Source organism: Parasteatoda tepidariorum, chromosome 5 (genome assembly GCF_982258835.1).
Source record: "Parasteatoda tepidariorum strain Cologne lab strain chromosome 5, Ptep-v5.0, whole genome shotgun sequence".
NCBI lineage: Eukaryota > Metazoa > Arthropoda > Arachnida > Araneae > Theridiidae > Parasteatoda > Parasteatoda tepidariorum.
The window spans coordinates 56,966,138-56,988,814 of NC_141759.1; the positions used below are offsets into that span (position 1 = coordinate 56,966,138).

General features: G+C 28.4%; 1 protein-coding gene across 2 annotated transcripts in view; it reads left to right on the forward strand.

Moving 5' to 3' along the window:
• Nucleotides 1-19,195, forward strand: part of LOC107446550 (uncharacterized) — a 58,324-nt gene extending 39,129 nt beyond the window's left edge. For both annotated transcript variants that reach the window (XM_071185680.2, XM_071185676.2), the window contains one exon: nucleotides 18,918-19,195. In XM_071185680.2, coding sequence (XP_071041781.2) covers nucleotides 18,918-18,924 — 7 coding nt within the window. In that variant the 3' untranslated portion in view covers nucleotides 18,925-19,195. The remainder of the gene's footprint in view (nucleotides 1-18,917) is intronic.
• The last annotated feature ends 3,482 nt before the right edge of the window (nucleotides 19,196-22,677 follow it).

Here is a 22,677-nt window from a genome sequence, read left to right on the forward strand (position 1 = left end):
GTTTGCAGATGGTAGGTGAAAACCACAAACTGCTAATTTAGCATTCCTCATTTTTTAGCTCTCCTCTGAAGAGTTTCCATAACACCTAGTATTAACATTTCTCAATTTTTAAGAGGCTGGATAATCAGGACCCGGATAGTCGAGGGCCTTCTATACTTTAACTTTGTGATTTGTCTTTCAAATATCATTTATGCCAGTATTTCCTCCTTTTTTTTCTCACTCTTTGAGTAAAATTTGTACAATGTCTTTAAATTTTTAAATTCAATAATAATTTATGTCTTGATTTGAAATGCTTTGAAATAAAACATGAAAATATTTCGCATTTCTTTCTGATTTGTATTTTGATCTAACTTTAATGTCCTCATAGAATATAGTTTCAACTGTATATTTTTTCCTTGTAAATAAAAGTATCCTCAAAATAAGTTTAAAATTTTTATATAATTTGAAAGAGAGAAAATTATCAGTTTTATATTACTTCTTTTCCTTATATTTTCTGTATAACATAAAATTTCATTTATCTTGCATATTAATATTTTTTTTTATATTTTTATTTTTATCTTACTCTGCCTTTTCATATGTTGAAGTAAAAATGAATGTTTTTATTTCAAAATTATTATTACTCATTCAATTGTATTTGCATATATGTATTATTCAGTTGCAAAATTTTTTGTTATTTGAGAGTAGGGAGTTTTTGATTGCCATTGATAGCTACTTTGGAACTGGCTACTGTTACAGCTCAATTTAATTTCAGTACACATATATTTTAAAGTTGATATCTATAAAGACTGACATATATGTATGTATATATTTTACCACAAAGATTAATCATATCTGTCATCTTTTATTCTGTAAAGGAATTTTTTGTGTCTCCCACTCATTGCTCCTGTATTTTAGTGTTAATTATTAGTGTTAATTTACTGTATTCCTGTATTTTAGTGTTAATTTACTGTAATGTTTTAAATGTGTTTTGTATTTCACATCTTCATTTTGATTGTTTGAAATTAGTCTTTAAATTTTGTATTTTCAGTAAAGTCAAAAGTACTCATTTAGTAGTAAATTTTTAAATATAGTCAATAAATACTTTAAAAAAAAATAGGTGCACTTCATTAAATTTGACATCATAAATAAGAAATTCGTCATTTTGTGCTCAGTTATAAAATTACTTCCATAATAAAATGCTTTTGTTCTTTTTGAATGAAAATTTTGTTTTTGAATTAAATTTTTTATTTATGTTTAGATAGCTTGTATGACTATATAGCATAAGAAATGATTCTAGCTTTAATCTAAATATTATTTGATAATAATGTTTGGATGTTTATTCATTTAATATTCTTTTTTTTAGTATATCAGTAAATTTAAATTTTCTTAAAAATTTGTTAAGCCACAAACTAATTTAAAAATATTAAAAAAAAAAATTTTATTGTCTCTTTATGCTTTTTTTTTTTTAAATTTTATTTTTCATTTTCAAAGTTATTTATTCAAAAATTCAGTGAGATATAATTTTTTCTTTAATAATAATTATTTTCAATCTGATTTATTGATACTGAGGAATATCATAAAAAAAGTTAGATTTTCTTAACGATATTATAAAAGTCATTTTTTAAAACTATTTATGTAATTATTAATAATGCCCATGTATTCATTATCAATAAAATAAATTTATTCATGCATTGTTGGCTGTACCCAGACTAAGCTTCATTTTCTTCCTGTGTTTATTTAGTTTTCTATTCCCTTAAATATTTTTTATCTGCAGTTTTACTGAGCTTAGACTTTGAAATAGTTTTTTATATTGGTAACTGATGTCAAGAATTTTTTTGATGCATTTTTATGAATTTCGCATATTATTCCACCTTTTAATTATGAAAACAAAATAATTTAAATTGATTATTTTTTATTAAACTATGTTGAATATTTGGCTGTATATAATACTATATATTTCACTATATTTTACATCTTTGATTGTGTAGTGATATAAAAAATCTAATATTAAAAAATCTCTAGCTTCGAATTTTTCTAAAATGTGTCAATTTTTAATTTTCTTATCTTGATTGTTGTTAATTAAAAATAAAAATATTTTTAAAAATTATTCTTTAGCTATTAAGGGTTTTTTGAAATAGTTTAAATTTCTTTCCACACTTCAATACATTTTGATTTTAGTGTACTCTGCTGTATCTTTTTTGCCATTGTAATGTTTATCAAATAATTTTGCTTTTCTTTATCTTGTAATTTCCATTCATTATTATGTATTTGAATCTTTGCTTGTAGCTGCTATTTTTCATGAGAAATAGTAATTTAACATTTACTTAATACATCATATTTGACACAAGCTAGCATTCTTTTCTTCCTAATTTTCTCACAATTGTTTCTGATGCTTGAATTTTGACAATTCCTTTCCTTTTTATTAATACTGTATTCATTCATTTAATGTCTCCAATGCATTTATTATTAGTTTTATTTTAAAATTCATTGTTTGTGACTTGGAGCAATAAATTATTCTAGTATTTTTAGCTTTAAAAGAAAATAATAATTAGTGTTGAAAGAAAATGTCTCTGCTATCTGTAGAATTTGATTTTGACATATATATATATATATATATATATATATATATATATATATATAGTGAAACCTGTTTTTAAATAGTGAAATTTTTTTTATATGTATGTGAGAAATATTTTCAAGTCTAAACTCATGTCTAATAAATTAATTTTAATAATTTATCAATTAAATTATTGATATTTTCTAAGATTGTAAATACATATTCTTGTATTTTTTTTGAATTTTAGTGCATTGAAACCTGTTGTGTTTTAATTAATCATAAAATACATAAATAAATTATATAATTTTTTTCTATTCTGCTTCAGTTTAAATAAATAAAAAAGCAATTGCTTAAGTTAAAGCTTTAGAAAAAGAAATATTTCAATTCACTCTCTTCTGATGTTGTTTAAAATGTAAATTAATATTTTTGAAGCTTTATACTCTAAATTTTCGAAATCATTCCACTATTCTAATTCTTGTTAACCTGTGCTGTTCTGCAAAATTTAGTTTTTTCACGATTCTCTTTTAAGTTAGTTTTCTCTAAATTAATATCTAAACATTTTCTCTATTTCTTGTTCTGTTGTTGTTTGCTTACTTGAAATAAAAAATATATTTTTTAAAATTTTATTTAAGAAAAAGTTACATGTTAATGTTTTTTTGAAGTTTTGAAATGTTATTTTTATAATTTTTTTTTTTTAGCAGCTAAGAATAATATAAAATAATGACCTCTAGCAAATTCATAATGTGTTTATCTTTTGCACTTATTCCTTCTTGATCTTACTATATTTTGAAAAAAGATATTGTTTCCCCTCCCCTTGATTTAGCCATAATTTGTCCTCAAGCAATTCCAGAAATATCAAATTTAACATATAAGAGTAGTTTAAGAAATATTCAAAACAACGCAATTTTGTCGTCTTTTTATTTTTGTTTTCCTGCAGAAAAGAAAAAAAAAGATCTTATTCTTGTTTATTTTGTGCATTGCATTTCATATATTATTATTCTATGTAAGGCATTCACATAAGCTAAGTTTTCTTCTTGTATTTAAATTTTGTTATGTTTGTTATTGTTATAAGTTTATTATGTAACTGATATGTACTTTAAAATACAATACAATATGTACCTTAATCATAATACAATATAAATGATTTAATAATTTTTTTATTATTTGTTTAAATTTATAATTCAAATTTATATTCTTTCTGAAAAAATTACATCAGGTAAGATTTTGTTGTTAATGTCATTGATATCTTATGTATGTTTTAAATAAGATTTGTTGACTATACTCAGTAGAGCTAAGCTTTAAAAAAATATCTGAACACTACATATTTAATCAGTGGAAATATTTCGCTTTTGATGTCTCAATTACTATACATTGTTTCATCAGTTTTGTCTATAACTTGGTTGATGTGTTTTTGTGTTGAAAGTACATGTGCATCATATTTTTACTTTTATTAGTCTTATTAATAATTTAAGCTCCGACTTTTGTAAAACGTTTCCATATATTTAGTTCATGCGTGATTATCAGTTGCATTCAATATAAAAATGTAGATTTTCTTTGTTAATTATTACATTTCCAAGCACATTTTTTTTATACTGACTAAACATATTTTGTTATGATATCAAAGAAACTGAAACAATAATATTATTAGGAAATAAGTTATAATATATAAATTATTATAATAAATATAAAATATCTGTAAATTATTATTCAAATTTTAAAATAACTTTACCTGAAGAACAAAAAATTTTTTCTTAAGCTTTTGATTTATAAATATTTCTAAAAAATTTTTTTGCCTTTTTTCCCCACTTAGTTTACTAAATTTAAGGAAAATTCCTAAAAGCTGATAAATATTGGTTTATAAGGTGGTGTGACGATCTATTTTATATCCAGTCTATTGTATTTTGATTTCTCTTGTTCGCTGATAGAAACTGTATTATGAATTAGATCTTTTTGTGGAAATCAAAACATATTTATGTTGCCATTTTCTAAATAGTTTTTAACTTTCTAGTAGATAAGCTTAATATTAAGTTAACCAAATATTCTTTCTTTTTTTTATTTTTTTTTTTTTTTTACAATTTCAGCATATTTTGGTTTAGTAAGTTGTGGTATTCAGCTTGTAAATTGTTATCTAGAGCTTGGGTCTTAATATCAATGGTTAATATATTTAATTTAATATAGCAAATTAGTGCTAAAGCATAGACGGGATAAGTGCTGCAAATGCATATTTCTAAAGTAGACATTAATTTGCAATACTGGAATGTTGAATAATTTTAATTTCACAATTTACTACAATTTTGTTTATATTTCCTTCACAATTTGTTTATTTAATTATTTCCGATTTAAATTTATTTTACATATATTTTCTTTCTGTATGATTTATATGACATGTTCTTAAAATCAACAAAAATTTTGAATTATCATCTTGTTTTTAATAACAAAGGAGATAAAAAAAAACCTAAGTTTTCTTTTAACAGAACTATATTTTTGATAATATTTAACTTTGTTGCATTTCTGCCGGTGGCATAGTTTCTGAGAAATTCTTCTCTTGTAATTCCTTTTTGTAGAATGATGTAAAAAAAGCTGGTATATTTGCTGAGAAGCAAACTATTCAAAATATATTGTCCTAAAAGCATTATATAAGGAATTACTAAGATTCATACAAGAGTAGTTTATAATTGATTAGATTGAAGTGAGAGGGCAGCGATCAATGCATTATTGATTCAGTTATGAATCAGTTATCCAAACTAAAGTAAAAGTAATTTAAAATTTTAGATAGTTTTTTTGGCTACATTTTCTTTTTACTTTAACATCGTTAAATTTTAATTAAATAATTTCAATTCTTAATTTTGTGCTTATTGCACTATGTAGAGCATTATAATTATAGTGCACCATACAACAGACCTTAATATCAGTACTTTTGCCCTAGACAATATTTTAGATTTTTTAGGCCATTTTATTAAAGTGTGAGTTCTAATTTCATAATAGCCCAATTCGGTTTCTAGTGATATTTTTAAATTTATAGTGAAGAATGTTAAAGCAAAACTTATTAGAATTCTACTAATTTTTGTGCAGTTATTTTTTTTTGTCTTCTTTTTTTTTTTTTTTTTTGGTGCTATGTTAGTATTTTATTGAACAGTCAATCTACATAACAAATGTATGGTTGCCACATTTTTAGCATTTGCAATCTTGTAATTATGTACTTAAATCAGGAGTGAAAATATCCCTAGATCAAGTTTTTAGGCAAACTTGCTTGATAAAAGTGCATTTTTCTGCTTTAAAACAGAAGCTTTAGCTGGTAGCTTTCTTGCCGAAAAAGAAACTTTTTTTCTCATGTTATTCGACTGGAAATAAGTGAGTTGCATGTAAATTTCACTACACATTTGTCCGGATGCTCAATGCTTAAAGGGTGTTACACAAAGAGAAAATCTTCCCTATGAGACCTCAATGGTAATAAGATTAACCTAACCGTCAATGAGAAGACTGGTTTCATTATGATCAGTGAGACTAACAATAATCTCTCCTTTGTTGATAACCCTTTTGAGAAAAGTGTCACAAGTAACGGTTTAATTAAGGATTAGGGTATTAAAGATCTACCTCCGTTAATACTTTTTAGAGTTTTTGTGCTTTGAAAGTAAAATATTCTCGTATGCATTTAAAAGGAATACCTTGGAATTTTTTATTGTTCAGCTGACAAGAGGGACTCGGAAATTTTTATGTGATACATTGCTTTTGTATGTAATATAAATCTGCATTAATTCAAAAGAATGTTTTTTAGAACTAGTGTCCCCATTGGTTAATTAGTCACTTAAGTAGTACGGGTAGTGAAAAAAAAATATGTGGTTTCTTTAAGTAACGTTCTGCATTATTATACGTTTTTACTTAAATAAAATCAAGGTTCTCCTTTTCTCTTATGGTCGAACTTGTATGATAGTTGATTGCAGTCTACAATTTAGTAGATGAAAAAATTCCATATTCAGTTGTTACATTAGTTAAAATTAGCATTGTTTTACATTGAGTTTTTAAACAATTCATAAATTTTTTCGGGTTATTTAATTAGATTTTTTAAAAAGAGTATGATATTTTATAAAAGGTATGAAACTTAGAGATTTTTTGAAGAATGTCTGTGTCTTTCACATTTCAATCGATTTAACTTGGATCGCTAAATTTTTGTTACTATTAGTTTAAGAAGTATGGTACGGAAGAAAAAAAAATGCTGCTAAACTTAAAGCAAGGCATATAAGTTTTTATGCATATGAAAAGCATGTAAATATCTTCTGGATGCAACTTTTTTCAAATTTCTTTGAAATACAATTCCAGAAGTTTTTTCTTCGTTTTATTAGCAATTTTAGAGTATCACTGTTACTTTATAAATATGTGGACTTAACAATAATTAATAATTATTAGTTCACAGCTAATCAAATAACGCACGAAAAGTTTTTGATGCCCAGTCCCAAGTTTTCGCATCCTAGAATGTGTTTACTTTAAAATTCGACTTGATTAATGAGGGAAATTTAGCGATGTTGTATGAGTAGCCTGACTACTTTTTTTAATTTTTTTTTTTTAATTTTTTGCTGTGTAACAAAAGCAATTCCAACCTAGCTCTAAGTCTCAATAAATGGCTAATATCCGGAGAGCAACAATTTTTATAAATTACTGTCTCTGACATTATGAAAGTTATTCTATTAATTTTTGCACTTCATTATTTTTCTCTAGAAAATTGATTGTATACCCAATTAAATAATAAATCAACAAATGATATGTAGGGGATGTGGGTTTCATACACAATAACTCTGATTGTTGACTACCCTTTATTGCCCAGTGCATCACGAAAGATAGCATGATTGTCTTAGGTGATCACTGATATACTATTTAATTGCGATAAATGTTTAATTCATATTTTGTGTGAGAAAATTATTAAAAATAGCTATTAGTTTTTGCACTACTTACGTTTTAAATATTTTAAGTCAACAATAAATAATTATAAAAAATAATATATGAAAAAGCTCTATGTAAGTTGTGCAAAATCTGAAAGCTGATTTTAATATATTACAGAAAAAAATAGATGTAGATTTACTCCTATAATTTTTTATGTTGGCTGTTAATGTTAATGCATAAACGAACTTAAATTATTTCTGCAAGGAAAAAAAATTCCTCTCAATTTTAAACTACACTGTTCAAAACACTTAAAGGAGATTGAGGTTGTGGGTTGATTTTGCGCATGAAGAATTGTTTGAATGATTGATACATTATCGACAGAATAATTTGTTTTTTTTAAAAGAAAATAGTTTTTATTTGGGATATGGTTTCCCCGGATGGCCAGCATCGTTGAACACTTTTGAGGCATCGAGTCAATGAGGTTATTAATGAGGGGTTCTCCCACTCCTTCAGAAGAGCTCTTTCCAGTTCTTGGATAGTTTTTGAGGGTGATAGGCATCCGGCAATTCGTCTGCCTAGAATGTTCCAAGCATGTTCGATTGGGTTTATGTTAGGAGAACACGCTGGCCAATCCATTCGTATGATTCCTTCCTCCGAAAGGAAATCATTAACCGAGTTAGCACAATGTGGCCTGCAATTGTCCATCAACATGAAGTCATCTCCGATTGCTGCTGCGTAGGGACTACAGTAAATATCAGGATCTCATCCCTATACCGCTCAGGGCTCCATTTCGAATGATATGGAGATCGGTGCGCCCATCAATGGATATGCCAGCATAGACCATCACTCCCCCACCACCAAATCTTGCACTTTTGTGCACGAACTCAGGATTGTTTATACTGCCACGTTCCCTCCAGATGAAAATACGCCTATTATCAGGATGGACAGAAAAACGGGACTTTTCAGAGAAGAGAATATTGCACCATTCATATGCTGTGTTGCCCACTCCGTGCGGGCGCAACGGTGCCTTGCCATTGACGTGACAAACACTATTGGTCGGCGAGCATACATACCTACAGCATGAAGGCGGTTTCGGACAGTGTGTCGACACGTTGGTGCCAGTAGCCGTGCGAAGGTGTTGTTGAGAGGACTAGCATTCATATTTCTTGGTTTCCGAGCCGTTAGCGTTAAAGAACGGTCTTCATTGGGCGTTCTTGCTCGTCTACGCCCTTGCTGTGATCTTCGGCCTGCCTTTTCAGATCCTGGAAATCACACTTCGTGAAACACCAATGACTTCTGCTACTTCGGCGTGTGTTTGGTTCCCCTCTAACCGGCCATCAAATCTCCAAGCTTCTGATTCGGTTAAATGACTTCGTTGAGGTATCACACTCATCAAAACAACACCCTTACTGAATGTCAATCATTCTTTTCCACTTTGTCTTACATTAAGTTGAAAGCCAAATCAAATTCGTTGCCGCTAAATCCTCGTTTTCGACGTCTATCTCAAAATTTGCAAACTGCGAATTTTTAAAATAAGAAAAATTTGCATTTGTGACTCTTCCATTTTATGCAAAGAAAATTTGCTCATACCGTTATTTTATACAAGACTTACAGTATCCTTTAATTATTTTGAGCAGTGTATATTAATGAAAATCATAACTATAAACTCTCGACTAAAAAAAAAAAAAAAAAAAAACTGAAACGCTTGAGAAGACTATTCTAAAAATTGGCGCAATTATTTTAAGATAAATATTAATTTTTGTTCTGTTTTTGAAACAATAAAAATTGTTTCATATTTCAAATAAAACCGCTGTGCATGAGAATGACTGGAGAAACTTACACTCCTCAGTTTAGAAGCTTCAAATCCATGATAAGAACATCAAGTGAATCAGATCTTCAGAGCATTCAGTCAATCCAACAGAATTTTGGGAATAAACAGTGTTATGTGCGACTGTAAATTCTCCCTTTTTTCCCCTTAAAATAATGCAAGAGATTCCTGTGCCAGGAGAGTGACTTGAAAACCTTGGGACAAATTTTCAAGTGTGGAATTAAATAAACTGATTAAACTTTCAAACATCTAGTTTACTAACATTTACATTATTCAAAAGTTGGCGTAAAAATTTTAAATAAGTAAGTTTAAGGAAAAGTTTCGGGCAGGTCAAGAAAATGACTTTTAGATAATTGTGAATGAAAAATCTTTTTATATGCCAGGGGGAAAAAAATTACATCTTTCTTACTTAAGTCACTCTTGTTTGACGTCATATTGCCAGGATTTTGGAGAATCACTCATAAAGGAAGTTACCTTGTCTTTTCAAAATTAACCAAACACTTTACCATAGGGAATGGAAATGGGTAAACTTCAGTCTGCCGTTTTCCTCCTGTGCAGTTTAGTCATTTTTTTTTTTTTTTTTCCATCTTTGAAAAACTCCGTTCTGACTTGTCTTATTTCGATGTAAAACATTTTTTTTTGTTGGAAATACTACTACTCTGCATTTATGTGTAAAAATTTAATCATTTAACTTTTTCCGGGAAAAAATCTCGCCTTAAAACGTGCTTTTTTTCCGTTAACGGAAAAATAAAAACGCTTTTCCCCCACTTTCAATTTAAAATCGAAAAATCAATTCAGTCTTTTGAAACTCTTTTAAAAGTAAGTTGTAAAATACAATTCGGTTCAACAATACGATTCAGCATATGCTTGTATTTTAAGTATAATGGCAGTTCTTAGAAATTATCAATATTTTTATTTTACTCATACCCGTACTTTACAAATAAATTTAAAGAGTTTTCATTACGATCGTTTTACAAATAAATATATTTATTTCTTTGTCTTAGTTAGTTAGTTTTTGAAAGTTAATTATAAAATCCATCTTTCATTATAAGATTCTTTTTATTAATATTCTTGTTTTCTTGCCAGCAATTATACTTTTATTTCATAAACATTTTTCACCTGTATTTATATTATTTAATTTGTATTAAATTGTGTACAAAGAATATTGTTTCTTTTTTTACTTTTTGGAAAAAGCAGGTATTAGACTGCAGGTTTATCGTAATTTTTTAAATATTAATTTAGTTTAATAATTCGATCGCAAAGCTTAGTAGTTTAAAGTTATGTATAATTATTCATTTTAATACTAACAACGGTTACTAAAATTTTATGTCAGCAATGTTAAACGCTCATGCAAAACTTCTAAAGCATTATTTATAGTGCTGCCATCTCTTGTTTAGCAATCTTACTAGTCATCTGATTAAAATTTAAATTTAAATATTTTCAAAACTTATTGAAACTTCATATTTATCGTTTCTTGTATCTTTAAGCAAGGTTAAAATTGTGATTAATTGACATTGATTGCGGCGAAACAGTGCAGTTAATAAAAACTTTTGAAGATAATCCATTTCAAAAATAGTAATTAAAATATATGGAGAATAATATAAATTCCTAAAATGGGAAGAATAAATAAAAACATTTATTTTTAATTACTATTTATTTCTAAAGGTTTTAGAAATAATTTATGTATGTATATGTAACATAATATCTTAAGCCAACAATGTAACATCCTTGGATATTTAACTATTCATTTTTAATGCTGTTTAAACTTTGCACAAGATTCCAAATTTTTATATTTTAAAAAAATAAATTTTTTTTTTTTAAAGAATAACCAAATAATTTTACACATTTCTTGTACATCTATAAACAAAATATGAAATTAATTTTTAAAGCTTAATTTTTAGCAGTTATTTTAATTATTAAGCAATAAAATGTTGCTTTTTTCTTTGCATATTTATTAATTATTGTTATTGGTGATTTCTGTAAATAAGGGGTTAATTTCAGGAATTTTAACGGCAAATTTTTTATTCGAACGATTTTATCTGGACTGGCCAAAATTTTGGGGATGAATGCCATGATCCTAAATAGGGGGGGGGGGGGATTATATTGACAACTTTCAAGATTTAAAAATGTAAAGGGATGGAATTGTTAAAATGCTATATATAGGCTGATTAAAGGATATTTACACAGGCGATACTTCTGTTTATGTCTGTCTGGTAAGTTTTAAAAAATATTATAATTTATCAAACAAAAATAAAAAAACTTTGGTTTTATTACTAATAATATTTTTAAATATGTAGTCGGTTAGGATAGGTTAATACCTAAATAAAAATAACTTCACACGATTGATTTTAAATAATTATTAGCCATTAACTAATACGCCTTTTAAATAAGTATTGTTTTTAAACCAAGTCAAATGTCTTAGGATATTTTGTAGTAGTTAACAAATTTAATAAGTTTTTAACAATGTAACTTAATATTTAAAATCATTCCACTATGTGTAAAAAGAAAAAAAAAATCATAGAGAAGTTAGCCTGATGTTAATAGTTTCTTAACGTTGAATATACTTTCTAGTGAGGATATCGCCGTGGAAATAAATAAATTGATATTTTGTATACTTCTGAAAGCATATATTTTTATAAATGCTCCCAGTGCAATCTAAATTCTCACTTTTATTTAAGAATATTGTCAATTAAGTCAGAAATATTTCTCTCACAAAAGCACTCGGAGAGTTTTTGTACCATTTTCGTTTTTTAATAATTAGTTATAATAAATATTTACCATAGTTATATTTTTTTCACTTATATATATATATATATATATTTATACATATATCTACACAATTCCGTAATTTATTTATGATTTTTTTTCCGCTTTATCAATTGTTGCAGAAAAATTTATTTCTCACAATACCTTTATTTCATAAGCTCGATGACTTGATGTAACAGTAAACAATAAAGTAATTAATTAACAATTAGATGTTGCCAGATAGAAAGCTTCCAGAATATCGCATGATACCAGTCACAAACATTTTTGACTTACAACAATTAACTTTGTTTTTCATTTGTTGAAGTCCATTTAATATATTTTAATATTTAATTAAAACATTCGAACTAACAAGAACTATAGGAAGTTTGTCCCTAGTCCTTTTTTTCTTACTATTTTTATTTTCACCCAAGAATATCCAATGTTTATGCTCTAGTGGGCTGCATTGTGTATCGAAAATAATATGGGGCAATACTATTTTAAATCTTATGTGTTGTGGATCGCATTAAGTGTTTTCGAACCTCTAAAATTTAAGTAAAAAGTGGTTGCAAATTCATCTTTGAATTAGGATGCGTTCTATTAGCTACCTACACAGTTTTAAAAACTTGCAACATTAAGGTTCCAGATCAAACTTAAATGTATTGTTGTTGTCATAGGCCATTAAGGCATGGGTTGCGATTGTTCTTCTTTTCCAGTGGCACCATCTATGGCCAATAATTCGATTTCTGTCACAACCATATTTCACACCCCTTCATAAGGTGGACCCATTCATTCATCCACTGATCGTAGTTTTGACCTAAACCAGAGAACGATCGATCTCCAATTCATTACCCCCAGAGGTATAATTTGTTATGGAAACATGGAGGATTCTGTGACCCGACAAATTTTACGTGCACCAGTCACCATTTACTATAGGGGAAATCTTCGGCCGACTGGATTCGAACTGCAGTTCTCATGAACGAGAGTCCAACGCCCTGTCAACCAGGCTATCATGGCCATTTAAATGTAATAAAAATTTATTACGATCGGCACTGATCTTGCTATTGTTAATCTTGAAATAATTTCCCGTAACTTTTTATCTTCGGGGTGTAAGTAAAGTGTTAATTTCGAGAAAATTCGGTTACTTAATTGTTCAACTAAGCACCTTCACAAATTTGGTATAAAATTATTAAACGAGCCATATTAATTTCTATTTTTAAATCGTTAGTAGAACGGGAGAAATTTTTTTCATTAAAATGTTTGTAGCTTTTTTCAAATTTAAAAAAAAGAATCAATCTTTTTTTCCCCTATAAATTTTTATGATTTAAAAAATAATGATATATAGATGCGCTGAATAACTTTCATGTTGAATCATTTTTTTCTTTCTTTAATTTTAAGGGTTTAAAGGACGTATCTAAAGTATACTGATTGGATAGTGTTAAGTTAATATTAAATACGTGTCGAAATTATTTAAGTAACAAAATCGAACGCAAAAAATTTACCTTTTTTAAATTAAACTTAAAATTCCTCGATACCATTTCAAATCATTGTCTCTCAAAATAAAGTTGTGTGACCAGTTGGAAGATAGGCCTTTCTACTCTTTTCTGCGCTATAGTATAATTACAGGAAAATTCTTTGAAGGAGAAAGCAGTCTCAATTATATAAAATATTATTTATACCAAGAGAATATTTTTTTCTGTTGGTGTGTATATACAGGTATAGGACAAAATAATAGGAACACCTGTGAATATTAATAAGAAGTTGGGCCACCTTTGGCCTGAATGACAGTTTGCATTCGACGTGGGATTGACGAAAAAAGGTCTTGATCTAAGTTCATCGGAAATTGCCGCCATTCCTCTTGCAGGGCCGTCTGGAGTTCAGAGAGTGTGCGTGGAGGAGGAAACCGAGCACGGATTATTTTCTCTTACAAAACCCCACAAAGGCTCAATGATATTGAGATCAGGGAACTGAGGGCACCACGTTAGATGTTCCACTTCATCATTATGCTCATTTAACCATGTTTGAACACAGTGAGACGCGTGAACAGGGGCGTTGTCATCTTGGAACACAGGACGTTCTTTCGGAAAGAGAGTATGAAGTATAGGGGAAAGATGATATGCGAGAATGCTTCGGTAATGGTCCCCTTTGACCACCCCCTCAAGACAACGAGAGGCCCCAATCCATCACAGAACCACCTCCATGTTTCACGGTTGGAACCAGGCAGTCAACTTGAAATGCTTCTGCCGGCGTTTGCCTCATGAACAGACGTCCGGTGGTCTGGAATAGTGTAAAAGAGGATTCATCAGACCAGATGACTTGTTCCCATTGCAGTTGTGTCCATTTTAGGCGGTCTTGGCACCACTGTAGTCTCTTCAAAGCATTCCGCGCTGAAACTAACGGTTTTGGAATAGCTACTTTGCCATGAATGTTAGCAGCAGGCAACTCCCGTTGAATAGTTTTCATGGATACGGGGTTCTGAAGGTGAGTATTCATCTCGGACGTTATCACCGGCAGTGCAGTCTTGCGTTTTCGAGCGACTATCCTCTCCAACACTCTTCTATCACGGTCCGACAACTTCGATTTCCTGCCGCTGTTGTGCTTCGCAGAAGACACCTTACCCAACTTTGTGTATGCCCACAGAGTCCTTGATACAGTGGTCCTTGAAACACCCACGAAGCTTGGACACGGACACTCCAGCGAGGCGAGCTCCGATTATCATGCCTCTTTTTAAGGTCAGAGAGGTCGGACATAATCTCGTTTTGCTAGGAACAGATTTTTCTCATGCAACTCTCACAGTGCCAAATGCTAGACTGATACCTTTCCTTCCATCACCACTAGGTGGCACACTCTTGCGACACGTGCCGCCGTTTATTGGTCGGTCGAAGGACAACTCCATTCTTTTACAGGTGTTCCTATTATTTTGCCCTATACCTTATATATATATATATATATATATATATATATATATATATATATATATATATATATATATATATATATATATATATATATATATATATATATATATATATATATATATATATATATATATATCTATATATATATATATATAGTAAGTAGTACTTACATTTAAAAAAAAAACGAACATTGTGTGTTGACTTTATATCCAAATATAAATATTTTTATTAATATATTATTTTGAAAAGAAAAAAAATTTATGATACATGAGATATTATCTCGAGTGATTTTTAATTGTGTTTTGATATTATAATTACTGATTTATATCTATTTTAAAATAAAACGGTTTAGAGCCTTTCTGGTTCATGGGATAAAGCACTCGCCTCACAACGAGGAGACCCGCGTTCGAATCCCCGCGATAGCTAGTCGATAAGAATTCCGCACCCGGCTCGCACTGACCCTGACTGATGTAAAATATCTTCAGTGGTAGACGAATCATGGGTTAGACTCCCCTTTTTGTCAGGCTAACCGTGGAAGGTTTTCGTGGTTTCCCTCACCATGTAATGTTATTGCGGGCTAGTCCCATCAAAAAAAGTCCTCCACGAAGACAAATTTCTATCAATACTTGATCCAGGAGTTCTCTTGTCTTCTGGATTGGGTTCCAAAGTCAAAAGGCTACGATGTTAAACATAGGTTATCGTAAACTTAAAATTTGGTAGACTGTTCAACGACGGTTATAAAACAACATGGTCTAAAGCTCGGAATTTCTTCTTACTAAGTTTAATCTTAATGACTCTAAAGGAAACTGATTGAATATATCTATGCCAATGCTTTCGGTTTTTCCGAAAGATTTTATATTTAATATGGTGGCAAAATTTATCTAACCGCATTTTATTTTTCTTTAAATGAATTTGGTTTAAAATGATTTTGACTACCATTAATTTTAATAATTGAAACATATGTATAGTACGTATAGCTTGCTATCATATACACCAGCTTACTAACGCAATTGAATTAGCTTTTTCCTACCACTAAGAAAACACTTAGTTGAAAAGCATAAAAGTTGGCAAGTATGTATACATGAATAAAAATATGATAATTTTACGATGGTGTGTTAAAGCTTTTACGCATTCTAAAATATATTTCTGCCTAAGGCTGTCATTTTTATTTTACTACTACCTGACAAAATGATCCTCGAATAGATTATAAGTTAGCAGGTATGCATTTTCAAACAAATATAATTCGCCTGTTATAGATTGAAATTTAAAGAAGTACTTGACAAAATTTTAACAATGTTTGCGCAAACTTGTTGTTATAACTTCAATTTGAAACATTTTACGTTGAGCAATCTGAATTCTTTATATTTGCGATCTTTGGAAATGAAATAGTTTTGTTTTTATTTTTTAAATCTTGGTATAATCGTAGAAATGACAATTAAACAATTCAATAAGTTTTCATAGATGTCTTTTGACGTACTCCCGCATACAATATTACGTTCTTAACGTAATCCTCATACAATATGTTATATTATGTTTGTAACGTTGACTTACTTGGGATAAATATGAAGAAAAAAATTTCATCACTAGTTCAAAGGATCTGTATGTAAGAGATTTAACTAATACAACGTATTTTCACTGTTCCGTTCTTATGCCCCTGTTATATATATATGTTATAAAAATTTACGAATGCAACATTCATGAATGTCAACTCGTAAGTCTTTGCTGTATTTTAAGCATTAGTAAATTCAAAATTAGCCTAAGCACTTTCGGTTAGCTCATTAAAACTTCATTGCCCGATAATCTGGTCTTGTGTCCTTATTAGGATAGTTCTGAAATAGTTGCTCAAAGTCTTATAAATCAAATTTATTAATTAAAAAGTAAAACAGTGAATTATAAAATGTACTAACACTTGAAATATCTGAATGAAATCTTCCGTTTAAACGGAAGAATTTAAAATTTTTTTGTAAATTTATTAAATATGACTAGAAATATTGTTTTTAATGAACTAGCTTAATGTTACATATTTACTACTTGTAGAACACTATATTGATTATCAAAAGTAAAGAGAATATCATTAAAATGAAAAATGCAGAGAATACGTATTATGATGCAGAAATACAGATTAATTTTATGGCAGAAGCACAGACTAAAGCATCAAACCAAATCACATTCCTTTTCTTGATTTCCAGTGATTAATCGCTTGTAAGAGGGATCACTAATTATTTTATTGTGGTCTTGGTTCAAAAGGACAACCGTTAATTTTAAGCACTACTTAACTATTTAATTTTAAGTATGCGAAAAAAATAATAAAGCATAGCTGTACCGTCTCAATTCCCAACTTTTTTCTAAATAAATGTTTTTTTTTTAAATTTACATTGATCTAAGATTTATCATTGAGTAAAATTTTCCTTTTTCAGAGTGGTTATACAAAAGAATTAGTAGATTGATTTTTCTCTTAAAAGTAGAGGGCGTGAATAATAGAATTGTCTAAATTAATCGTTTAACTAGGTAATAATTTGGAGTTTATAATAATTAGATAAACTTAGTAATAATTATAGTAAGAAATAGGTAGATAATCCAAATCTGGAATGTTGTTCCTGTATCACTAAATGTTTAGCTAGGTGAAAAGTGTTCAAGTTTAAATAATTTTTTTTTTCTTTTATTGATAATCTCTAGTATATATCTTCAATAGAATTGTTTAATCATACACGTTAATAATTTTTAGAATTTTCTCCTTACCAATATTTGTTAAAGTTTTAGTTTAATATTATATTTGTTATAGTAATTAATATGAGTTATCTCATTAATCTTTCTTTTTAATTAATATTTTCTTTAATAATGATATCGCATTTATATTGCATCTTCTTTAACCCTTTACTATTGTAAACATAGAAGACTATAATAAACCCTTAACTGAGTACAGTATTAAAGTTAAGCATTTCAAGTTTCGTTCCCACCAGGTATAATTACGTTATCAATTATAATTATTTAATTTGTAAATCTAATAACAATAAGGGTGATAAAATAATAAATTATTGACCTTTGTCGCGACATTGTAAGCAGTAAGTAGAAATGACATGCCGCTTATATGGCGGCATTGGCCCATTAAGCGTTAATACAACAAGATTTCCAAAGGAGAATAAAAAAAAGTGGTAGTTTGTTTATTCAATTAAATATATATATTTCTTCGTTTAGTTAACATTTTAATTAAAAAATGGTTATGGTTTTCAGTTCAGAGTACCGTTTTTTAAAATTAATTTTATATATATATAGATAAATTATATAAAATTTTATATATATAAAATACAAGCATATAAGTAGCATAGATATAAAGTTTTAGCCATGAAATTATGCAGCATATACAAATATAAAACAGAAAGAAGTAACTTTTTTATATTTACTTTTGGACTTATTCCAGTATAGCTCTTAACGCTTCTTATCTAATAAAAACTTCTTGACCACTTAGTATTGAAAGAATATATATATGTGTATATATATATATGTATATATATATATGTGTATATATATATATATGTATAAAAGTGATAAAATAAATACTTTGATAAAAGTGGAAATGTTGACGCTAGTAAGTCTTGCACACTTACTAGATTTTTTAAAATTTTACCCGCCAAGAGTTGAGCCATTGGACAAAATTGTACTGATATTTCGCTGGGCGTCTAGTGGTCCCTCAAAACTGTTATAGTTAACTTATCATCAGAGCATCCACCTGGTTTTGCAACCACTTAAATGCTATAAATTTTCCCCTCAATCATTCCACAACTCTTTATATGTGTTTGAGTTTTCGAATAATCTAATATTGTGGTTCTTAAAAACAAATACATTGTATGTATATATATATATAATATGCATAACTGTAATCATTTTGACGGACTCCGAGATTTCGGAAAAGGTCGGGTCTAACTTTCAGGGGATTAATAACTGTTGTGTTTCTTTCTGTTCTGCATTAAATTATCGACAAATACACTGCTTTCTAATGACTATTTTCTTTCTTTTGTAGCATGTGAGACAGAAAAGTCTGAGCCAGGGAATTCACTTCATTCCTCAGGAAACACCTCTCTATGGTGTTAGCGTGAACTGAAATTTGTGACTTTGGGTCTACTGAAAAATGTTCGAACCTGTGATCTACTAGCGTTGTTCAAAACGTTGACGAAAGAACCAGCAGAAATGTTTAAATATGAATGCATAAGGATTGTGAAGTTTAAACTGTTTTAAAGCCTATCTAATTGAACAGATGAATATATTTTAAAAGAAATAAATTGATATCTTCCTCATTGATATATTCCTTCTAGTCATAGAAGACTTTTATGGCAGAAGTGGGTTACTTTTCATGAAGTAGGGCACGACCTCTCAGTTTTTAAAACATATTATTTGAGTATAATTGTGTTTGCAATACAATATACAGGATATATTTTGCAATGACTGTCTTGGATATATGTTTTAGTATCCTTGTCAAAAACTAAGTCTGAGAAGTACACTGTAAAAGCTGCCTGGTATATTTTAGGTTTTTTTTTTCGTCTGTTAAAAAGAGTTTGGTAAACTTCAGTTTTTATCGCAAAAGCTTGGTAAAATGGTTGGCCGAAATGAAATCATATTAAAGCTTACTTCTGAATTTTGTCAAGCCACTGGGTAGAAGCCAAGTTTTCCAAAGTGGCTTGGTTACTCTTTTACCGCAACTATTTGGTAAAAAGGTGGAAATGGAATCATAACAAAGCATACCTTGAACCAAGTCACTTTGGTAAAAACTAGGTTTTACCGATAAAACTCAGAATTTAACTTCGGTTTTTTTTTACCATAACATACACATTAGGGGTCGAAAATTTGATAAGTAAGGTGGAAAAATGCTATCGAAATCTGACGAATCACCAGTGGGAAAGGCGGAGTGAAAATACCCAGAGTCATTTTGCATTGTCCCATGCAACTTGGAGGTGTTTCTCACCCCTAATAAGTGCATTTTTTTCGTCATTTTAAATAAGGAGTCTAAAAATTTACATTAAAGGTGGTCATTACGAGAAACCTTATACTGTTGTTTTTTCTTTAATGTTGTAATTATATAAAAAATAGAAATTAAAGATCGAATTTATTTTTCTATGTTGCAATTAAGTGAAAGCAAAGAACTGTACAACAATATAAACTCGATATTGAACATTCTATCCACTCATTTCGAGCATTACGATGCATTTTTCTCTTTCTGGTTTAGTTTCATCCATGGCTTCTACATTAGTTGAAAATGAAGTAATTGTAATGTTTATTTTATACTTCTTTGTATCAAATTTAAGGATGTATAGTGTGCATTTAATCTTTCAAATCTTCTCAGCTTGCTATTTGGAAAAATTCTTCGACTTTAATTTGGGGTACCTGATCGCCATGGAGATTAAACAAGCGTAGCTGGCTCCTAATATTAAAAAATATGAGAGCAAAAACCTATTACGATATTTTCATAACAAAACATGCTGGCTCCTAGAAAAGTTTCACTATAGTAGTCCCTTGATTTTAATGCAAATATTTAGTTTTATTGCTTAAAAAATTAAATAATTGCTCCACTTTTAAAGTTTTGAAGGGATCCTTAAGCCTATCCTTAAATATTAGTTTATTTTAAATGCTTAACCACAGACTAATAATGCTGGTGCTTATGCTTTATTTGCTTGTAATAAATTCAAAATTGATCATTTTCAGTGATCATTGCTTGATCAAAGCTGAAAGATTAGCTTTTTGTCTTTGTTTTTCAGCCACTGTTCAAAATTAGTGTGCTAGGGCTAAAAATTTGCATATAATTACGTCCTGAAATATCTAAAAAATATTGAATTTTTCTTTTTAAAACTTGTTTATTAAAATAGTTTTAAAATGTATCCTTCTCTCTATATCAGAGATGATTGTGCTCCGGAAAAAATTCGGATTTTTCGGTAAACGCGATCCGGAAGTTTCCGGAAATCCGAGGTCCAAAAGTTTCAAGAAATTATTGATCACATTTATGTATTAAAAAACATTTATGTTTTATTTAGAAATAATAGAACTCGAATTTGTACTTGGCATCTCTTTCATTTGGAAATATTTTTTCTAGTAGAATAATAAATGTGATTAGGGATAAAAGTAAATGTATGCATAATTATTCATTTAAATTATGCTGCATATAATTTATTTAGAATTTCATGTTTTGAAAATATCAATGATTTAAATTTATAAAGACGTTAATTTTTTGCAATACGTAATTAATGATTTTATTGGAGAAATTTTCAGGATTTTTGAGTTGGGCTCACAATCACCCCTGCTATATATAAATTGATTGCAAAGAGATTATGTTCGCTCATAATCGTGATTTGTTATTATTTTGTAAACAAATACGCAGTGTGTACTGAAAATATTTTATATCATTGTTTTTAATACGAGTTAAGTTTAATAGCGTTTTAAGAATTACAATTTATTTTCAAATACAAGAAAGTACAATTTATTTTAATAATTTTAGTTTGTTGTATCTTAAACGACGTTATTAAGATTTGTTTCTAATTGCCTTTTAAGCGTTATTTGTGAACAGATATTGATTTTAAAGTTATTATTTTTTTTGCAAGTTTTATATTTAGGTTTCTATCTCTGAAAAGTTTTCTACTCAGAAAAGTTTTAGTTTTCATACTCTAGTGTTTATTTACACTATGAAGTTACAAATGTATTTTTGCATTGACGTTTGCTTTCATCGCCGAATTTTTAAAATGACGTGCAAATTAAAATTCCAAGAAAAGAATTAACGAATTTTTGTTGCAAGTTTATCTATCTATAATAATGACAGTGGTATACATTTGCTCAAATTCATAATAATTGTAGTTATTGCCGTACACGCTTTTTCCCCCTAACGCATTATTACGAATTTAAATGGATATGTCAGGTATATATTTTGGTGCGATTGTTTGCATTTCATTGAAATATTGCACTGTGCGATTTTGCTTTATATAAGAGAACTTTTTTTTCGACCTTAGAACCTCAAAACAAACTTTAAGAATCAGTGAAAAAATAAAGTTTGTATTGAATATATATATAAAAAATGAAAATTGAATATATGTATCAAGATTCAAGACGCTATTGTTATACGCTGCCCTTATTGCTGAGAAAGTTCAAGCGTTACTCAAAAGCTAATTTTGTAAATGTTGTCTGTGATTGTTTTCCATTTGAGATGTGATAAAAAACATGCTTTTCTTAGCCAAGTTTTAAAATATTTTGGACTCTCTCAATTTAGTCTTAAGTTTTTTTTTGTGATCAAAGATGTAAATTTTAAAAATTTTCAAAGCAGCTTAAATTAAAAATAAAACAAATTTTAATCTTCAAGCTCAAAAATGTAAAGTAAGAGTAATAAAAATCATAATTAAATTTTACCTCCAGAATCTACTTGAGTAACCTAAATATTAGTCTGAAAATTGAAAATCTGTTTTTTAATAATTAAAATTAAGGTTTTCTGTTAAATTTCTGCAGACTTGAATGTTATATGTCATTATATATAATTTTATTTTACTTTTGACGTATTTAAAATTTGACATTTTTATTATTTGATTATTTTAATTTTGACACTTTTGTTTTACTTTACATTTGCTTTATATTTTTTTAAGACTAAAATTTGTTTTTGTATATACACTTTTAGAAAAATGAAAATTTATGTTTTTGACCGCAATTTTTTTTTTCTTTTTCAGAAATTTTTTTAAAATATAAAATCTTTACATACCATTAACACATCTTCACACTCATTGCTAAGCATAGTATTTTTTTTTCTCTAAAAA